The 8123-nt window shown below is 43.0% G+C and overlaps 1 protein-coding gene across 1 annotated transcript in view; it reads right to left on the bottom strand.

Moving 5' to 3' along the window:
- Positions 1 to 6141: 6141 nt before the first annotated feature.
- Positions 6142 to 8123, bottom strand: part of actr5 (actin related protein 5) — a 21901-nt gene continuing 19919 nt past the window's right edge. Inside the window, exon 9 of the mRNA XM_035741213.2 lies at positions 6142 to 7931. Within this exon, the coding sequence (XP_035597106.1) occupies positions 7638 to 7931 (294 nt within the window). The 3' untranslated portion in view covers positions 6142 to 7637. The remainder of the gene's footprint in view (positions 7932 to 8123) is intronic.

Genomic DNA, 8123 nt, shown 5'->3' with positions numbered 1-8123 from the left:
TCAACTTCGGGATACACTTGTGACTTCAATGATTAAAATCCTGATCTACATTTCAATTATAAAATAGCATGAAATTCAAATGACAAAATGTCCGTTGTTGTTTTATAAGATATAGGCTAAACCTCAGCATCAATTTGTCATTTGGGACAAACCTCGAAAACGGACGCAAACAAATACACGTGTGATATAACTCGCCATTTGCTGTTGCTCTACTTTTTGATTGTTATATTAATTTCAAGATTATTATCCACATTTTAACAAGTCATTTGAAATTAAAAACATTGTGGACGCGTTATAAAGACGGCCTCAAACAAGCTTTTTGGTATCCAAGATTAGACCTGTTGCGTTCTCTGCTCGGGATGGGCTCTCAGGGTTAAGGAGTTGAGGAAATGTGTAGATGTTATCTTGTCCTCGTACTATATCTGTCCTCTTGGGACATATTGAGCATGTACTAGCCCATCAACTGGGGTTTAGAGCATTGTTTAAACAACCTTGATTTTTTAAAAAGAAGAAGAGAATGCAGGCATAGAAATGTGAGCATTCTTACATGCCTTTTGTCAATTGTGTCCCTGTAAACAATGACCAGCTGATAAAGCTGATTACACAGGGGGGGATCCATAATACTTACCTCTGTCATGCTTTAGGTCATACGACCGATGATGCTACTTTCTCACTATGTGTGTGTGTACAAAGTTTAAAACAAAAATGAAACATTACCTAAGAGAAATACTTAAGAGATGAGAGATTATAAGAGAGAGAGAGAGAGAGAGAGAGAGAGAGAGAGAGAGAGAGAGAGAGAGAGAGAGAGAGAGTAACTACTCATGAAAAGCTGTACTTGCCACAGGCAAGAGAACCAGAAACACACTTCCTGCTGCTCTTAGGGCCATTGCGGCGTTTCCCTCTCTGCAGTAATAGAAACATTGAAATAGTCAACAAAAGCACTCTTTATAGCTGGTTAATACCTAAGCTGTGGCGTAAATAATAACTTATTCAACACAAAATTAGTACCCAATGTTGATCTCAGCCCGTTTTATTCACATCACCCAAATACGTTGAACAACGTCATATCTTGGTTTTTCAAGCCACATTTCACTGATTCCTATTTATTGAAAAATATTTATCTAAACGACTTACTCCGCCTTTCCGCCTTTAGTGAAGGACAAATTATAAAACACGTTCCTAATGAATGAACAAATAAAAAACGAAGATGTCTTGATTGTGTAGGCTATGCCTTCAGACCCCAGAATACTAGGTGGAAGCACCTTTGGCAGCCATTACAGCTGTGAACCCTTTTGAATAATATTCTATCAACTTGAAACAAGAATTAGGGCAAAAATGACCTTGCCTTGAATGCAACCATCTAATCGATGCCTATGAAAAAGGCGAGACACATATTTTAGGCTGACGTCCATCTAGCCTGGAGGAGAAAATTAAAGACAGACCGTGAATATGTGCACTCACTGGTCATACCGCCTCTATAGTTCCAATAAAATAAACAAGGCTACTGTTTGCTCAATAGCCTATCGCTAGTTGAGAATTGTGATAGCATAACTAAAGACAGATTTGTTTTTTTCTTGGTCTTCTCTCTTCTGTGTTTTTTTTCCAGCGATTTTGTATTTAGATTTTAGACCTAGGTCTATTTTAGATGCATTTAACTGCATTTAAACAATCGGCTATAATCCATGCCTTCTGGGAATGCAATAAAGTCCAATTGGCGGGGTGTTCGAAAAGTGTCCGTCAGAAGTATCACAATGTAAATGTATTTTTAATCCGTCTGTCTGCATATTTCAAGACGTGGGAAAGGGGATGGATACGTAGTCAGTGGTGGCACAACTGAATGCATTCAACCAAAATCTGTCTACTGCATTTAACCCAACCCCTCTGACTCAGAGAGTTGCGGGGTCTGCCTTATTCATCGATATCCACGTCCTCGGCTCCCCGAGAGCAGTTGTTGTTGGTGGTTAACTGCCTTGTTCAAGGACAGAACGGCAGATTTTTGCCGGCTCGGGGATTTTAACCAGCGACCTTTTGGTTACTGGCCCAAGCGCTTAACCGCTAGGCTACCTGATGCAGTGAGATACCCAATTGGAGGAGATGATACTTTTCTCATCAATCATCTTGAGAAAAAAAAAAACTGGAAATCAACCACAATGGAAAGGTCAAATGCTTTATTTGGCCTATCCAAATGTTGAAAGTTCTTGGGCGATGGAGGCCAACAAAATAGTGCAGTAGGAGGCCATGTGGCAGAGAGTGATATGGGCGCTGGAGATGGGGGTGTGAGAAGGTGGGTCTGGGCATGGGTGATGTTTGTGTGCATGTTTGGTAATGTAAAAAACAAAAATAAAATCGTATCAAAAAAAGAGATGCTGCCCAAATCGCTCACTTCCCAACTCTTGGTAACACCCTGGCCTTGTGATTTAAACTAATCCACAGCATTAAAAAAAAAAGAACCTAATGATCAGGATGGGGTGTTTGAGATGAGCTGTATCGGGTGGTCCAGTGGTGTGGCGTGCTGTTCCCTGGTCCCTCAAAGGGGGAACGACTCACATGGTTTCCAGGGTTGGAATTTAACCTAGAAAGTGCTTTTGTTTGTCAGAGATGGACTCCGACTCACCCACGTTACCCATGATTTATGAAGAGATGCTGCTGGTGGTGACGCGACCCTTCCCCAACGTCTGTACTCTAACCCAACCTCTACACTGGCATGCAGCGTGTTTTAGTCTTCCCCAGGTGGAGTCACACCTCTTAGGAAGGGTCCTCATACAATCCTCTATCCTCTTCTTCTTTGTTCGCTCTCTCATATTTTCCTCTCCTCATCTCTCACTCTCTTTGCCATCTTTCAACCCTTCAATCTCTTCCTCCTCTCTTTCTTCTTCAGTACTCCGAGGAGTGACGCACCCAAGGTAGGTCCTGGCAACAGGGACTTATTCAGGTTGAGACCGTGGAACTGAGCCTGCCTGCACCAGCTTTTGTATCTCAGCACTGTAGGCTGCAGCTCTCTCTGGATCCTTAGCAAGCCATGTCTCCGTGCTTCTAAGCCCTCTGTAGGTCTGCACTGCTGCGGCGGTGAAGCCTTTAGTGGGCTGCGGATGGGGTTAAGGGTCTGGCCTAGGTATCCATGGAACCTGACCTGGTCGGCGACCTGGTGGGTGCTCTGGTTGCCTTTGGCTCTTTGTGGCTCCTAGGCTGCTGCATGAAGGTGAGCTCTTGGAGGAAAATACTTCCGGGTCACTGCACCGACATAGTGCTGTGAAGTTGCAGCACTGGCCTGGTGAGGAGGTTGGCTATAGTCCACATCAGGGTGATAACTTGACTCTCTGAGACACGGTATAGCCTCTCTGGGAGGGTGGCCTGGAGTCTTGACTACTGATGCTGGTCTGCTCTGCTTAGCAGCAGCGGAAGTAGTCTTATCCCTCATGATTTTGAACTCACTCATCATCTTGTCCAGGAGGTCTACTACTTGCTCTTTCTCTGGCTGCTCTGATTTTCCCTCTGTAGGCCATGGTGGTGAATCAGTCCACTCAACATAATGACACACCTCTTCATTGTTATCGTACTCCTCACTGTACTCCTCGCTGAACTCTTCCTCTAGCTCAGGTGGGGGAATGTGGTGGACTGGGAGAACCAATTCAATTCGTACAGCCGGGACAGACTCTTGTTGATTAGTTAAATCAAGGGGAGACTGGAGACTGCAGACCTTATTTATCCACAAGCTTCCTCATTCATGTTTAGCTCCATCAAACTTGGCAAATTCTCTCTGAACTGCTAGTTGAGAGATACGCATATTCTCGTTCTCTTTCCGGATCTCCTCTAGCTCTGCTTGGTAAGCTGTTGGCAGCTTCCTGTGTTCCCGGTAAACGGGGGGCCTTCTCTGCTTACCTCCATGTGCTCTCTTTTTCTCTGCAGGCTGTGTGCTAGCTGGGGTTATGAACCATACCCTCTGTGGTGATGGCTCTGATGGTCCCTCTCTGGGGCAGCATCCCATTGAACCTGGCGAGTGGACGAGGTTGCACATGACGAGGAGAAGGGGGTCATCTTGGCCACTCCTTCATGATGAGAATATCCCTCCTCTTCCTGCCCATATACCTCATACCGTGCTGTGCTATGGTGTGGTGATACGTACAGTCTATGACTCACATAGCCTATCTTGTAGATGCTGTGGTGGCCGTGTCTGACGCTTCTGATGACCTGCTGACTGTGTGAAAGCTTCACTCATGTAGTGGTCTTGCATTTTGCTCCTGGAAAAAGCTCTGAAGATCCATCTTGAATGGACCACAATGTAGTCAAGGACTTGGTGGACTGTATATTCTGTAGGTTTAGGTTTTACTCAGCACTATATCTCTCCTATATCTCTCCCAGGTGCTTGTAAGGGCACAGATGACAGACCGGTAGGATTCCAGTTGAGGTTGTTTAAAGACGATGATTCACATAGAGCAGTAATGGCACAGAACAATCGTGTTAAACAAGAGTGTGTGGTTCTGAAAAGGGGGGAATTAAATACAATAGTAAATGGCAGGTGTAGGCTTAATGCAACCTCCAATTACATAAGCTACAAATAAAATGGCTACAATAGGTTATCTGCTGCACAGGGCAACACAACCAAACAACATTGCTGTGACTTTTTTTGCCTGTTCACATACAGCTGATGTTTTGTGCATTGAAGTCCATAAGCAAAAGGTGAGAGAAGTAGATAAATAGATAGATAAAATAAGGAATACAACGTGGCTGCTATGAAAGTGAACTGTGTTTATGCTTGATCAGGGGTGTATTCATTCCACCGATTCTGATGAAAGGAAGCAAAAGGATCAAAACGGGAATAAACATACCAGTGTGCACCTACGTTGTAAACTTTAATTCATAGGCTAGGTTGTAGCAACCTCACGATGGGTATGGATGTGGAGGCCAGGTCATCTGATGCAGCACTCCATCACCCTCCTTCTTGGTCAAATTGCCCATACACAGCCTGGAGGTGTGTTTTGGGTCAATGTCTTGTTGAAAAACAAATGATAGTCCCACTAAGCGCAATCCAGATGGGATGGCGTATCGCTGCAGAATGCTGTGGTAGCCATGCTGGTTAAGTGTGTCTTGAATTCTAAATAAATCAGTGTCAACAGCAAAGCACCCCCACACCACCTCCTCCATGCTTCACGGTGGGAACCACTCATGCAGATCATCCGTTCACCTACTCTGCGTCTCACAAAGACACAGTGGTGCTCAAATTTGGACTCATCAGACCAAAGGACAGATTTCCACCGGTCTAATGTCCATTGCTCGTGTTTCTTGGCCCAAGCAAGTTTCTTATTATTATTGGTGTCCTTTAAGTGGTTTCCTTGCCGCAATGTGACTATTAAGGCCTGATTCACAGTCTCCTCTGAACAGTTGATGTTGAGATGTGTCTGTTACTTGAACTCTGAAGCATTTATTTGGGCTGCAATTTCTGAGGCTGGTAACTCTGGGTCTTTCTTTGCTGTGGCTGTCCTCATGAGATCCAGTTAGATCAGTGCTTGATGTTTTTTTGTGATTGCACTTGAAGAAACTTTAAAAGTTCTTAATTTTCCGCATTGACTGACATTCATGTCTCAAAGTAATGATGGACTGTTGTTTCTCTTTGCTTATTTGAGCTGTTCTCGCCATAATATGGACCTGTTCTTTTACCAAATAGGGCTATCTTCTGTATACCAACCCTACCTTGTCACAACACAACTGATTGGCTCAAACACATTAAGGAAGGAAATTCCACAAATTAACTTTTAACAAGGCACACCTGTTAATTAAAATGCATTACAGGTGACTACCTCATGAAGTTGGTTGAGAGAATGACGAGTGTACAAAGATGTCATCAAGGCAAAGGGTGGCTACTTTGAAGAATCTCAAATATATTTTGTTTAACATGATTCCATGTGTTATTTAATAGTATTTATGTCTTCACTATTATTCTACAATGTAGAAAATAGTCAAAATGAAGAAAAACCCTGGAATTAGTAGGTGTGTCCAAACGTTTGACTGGTACTGTATGTCTTAAATTACACTTTGGATGGTGTACTAATACACCCAGTCACTACAAAGATACAGGCATCCATATCTAACTCAGTTGCTGGAGAGGAACGAAACAGCTCAGTGATTTCACCAAGAGGCCAACGGTGACTTTAAAACAGTTAAAGTTTAATGGCTATGAAAGGAGAAAACTGAGGATGAATCAACAACATTGAAAAGAAGGAAGCCTGTACAGAATAACAATGTTCCAAAACATGCATCCTGTTTGCAACAAGGCACTAAAGTAATACTGCAAAGAATGTGGCAAAGCAATTCACTTTTTATCCTGAATACAAGGTGTTATGTTGGGGGTAGATCTAATACAACACATTACTGAGCACCACTCTACGTAATTTCAAGCAGAGTAGTGGCTGCATCATGTTATGGGTATGCATGTAATCGTGAAGGACTGGGGAGTTTTTCATCATTAAAAAACAAATGGAATGGAGCTAAGCATAGGCAAAATCCTAGAGGAAAACCTGGTTCAGTCTGCCTTCCACCAGACACTGGGAGATGAATGTACCTCTCAGCAGGACAATAACTTAAAATACAAGCCACATATAAACTGGAATTGCTTACCAAGAAAACGTGAAATTGCTTACCAGAAAACATGTTCCTGAGTGGCCAAGTTACAGTTTTGACTTAAATCTACTTTAAAATCTATGGCAAGACCTGAAAATGGTTGTCTAGCAATGATTCAACAATCAATTTGACAGCGCTTGAAGAATTTTGAAAAGATTAATGGGAAAATGTTGCACAATCCAGGTTTCGAAAGCTCTTAAAGACACATTTTCACTTTATCATTATGGGGTAGTGTGTAGTTGGGTGAGAAAAAAATAAATACAATTAATACATTTTAAATTCAGGCTAACAACTAAATGTGGAATAAGTCAAGGGCTATGAATACTTCCTGAAGGCACTATATATCTAACAGGACACAGTATGGCAATACTACAATAGAAATCTAACTCTATGTGTATCTCTATAACAAAACATCTGTTAAAAAAGGGGATGTTCCTACATCCCAGTAATGCGGCCAATGGTGCTTTACAAGCTGCTGAAGAGCTTGTATTGGCTGAGCATTCATTTGTTTGGTCAAAGGTGTGTGTGGGGGAAAAAAAATCTACTGTACTGTAGACTAACACCACCCTGTGGCACAATAGTGTACTGCAGTAATACTCATGTGGATATGGATTTCTAGATACAGCATACAACAAAGAGGAACTTGACAGTCTTATACAAAAAGTATGTTTTTATTGTAATATTTGACAGCAAATGCCAGCTTGTGGCATCTAGGTGTTTGGTTGACAACATATCCTTGACTGAATCTGAAACATAGCTTGATTGTATTATAAAAACTCCACAGCTAAAAAAACAAAAATCATTTATGTGATGAAGTATAAAAAGGACTAACACAACCAAACAGCCCAATGCCTTCAGACCGGTCTAAAGTTGTAACCATTCAACATGAGTGGTCCATTGGTCCATCATCATCTGTGCTAATTTGAAATCCCAAAATGCACAGCACCATGATATATACAGTGAGATGCACCCACCTAGTTATGCTCTTTCCCATTAGTGCTCATGAGAGAAAGTGGAGGAGTTCAAGTTTGGGTCGGTGCCAAGGTGAAGGTTGATGGAGAGGCTGAAACACTGTCGGGGGAAGCTGCTGTCATCGTGGTAATGGGCACTAACAGAGGTTCAGCAAGGCGCGGGACTGGTTTGGCGATCTTCATGGGGATGAAGACGTTGGAGGCACAGTGCTCGCTCAGATACTCACCGCCCTTCTCCTCGTAGTCCTGCCGGCTGATCCAGCCCTCCCCGCCAGGGGGGTGCTCCAAGGCCCAGTCCCGAGCCCCGTACCAGGCATCCACCGCAGGCCGCGACGCCATCATCACCTGGAAAGCAGAGTCAAAACAGTGTACTATGCTGCTCAACTACAGTGCATTCAGAAAGTATTCAGACCACTTCAGTTTTTCCACATTTTGTTACAACCTTATCCTAAAATTGATTTGATTGATTGATTTTTTTCAATCGCTCAGGGCTCCCGAGTGGCATCGGGGTTGAAGGCACCGCCTCTCAGTGCTAGA

Source organism: Oncorhynchus keta, chromosome 28, assembly GCF_023373465.1.
Source record: "Oncorhynchus keta strain PuntledgeMale-10-30-2019 chromosome 28, Oket_V2, whole genome shotgun sequence".
NCBI lineage: Eukaryota > Metazoa > Chordata > Actinopteri > Salmoniformes > Salmonidae > Oncorhynchus > Oncorhynchus keta.
This window is presented reverse-complemented; position numbering and strand designations above follow the sequence as displayed.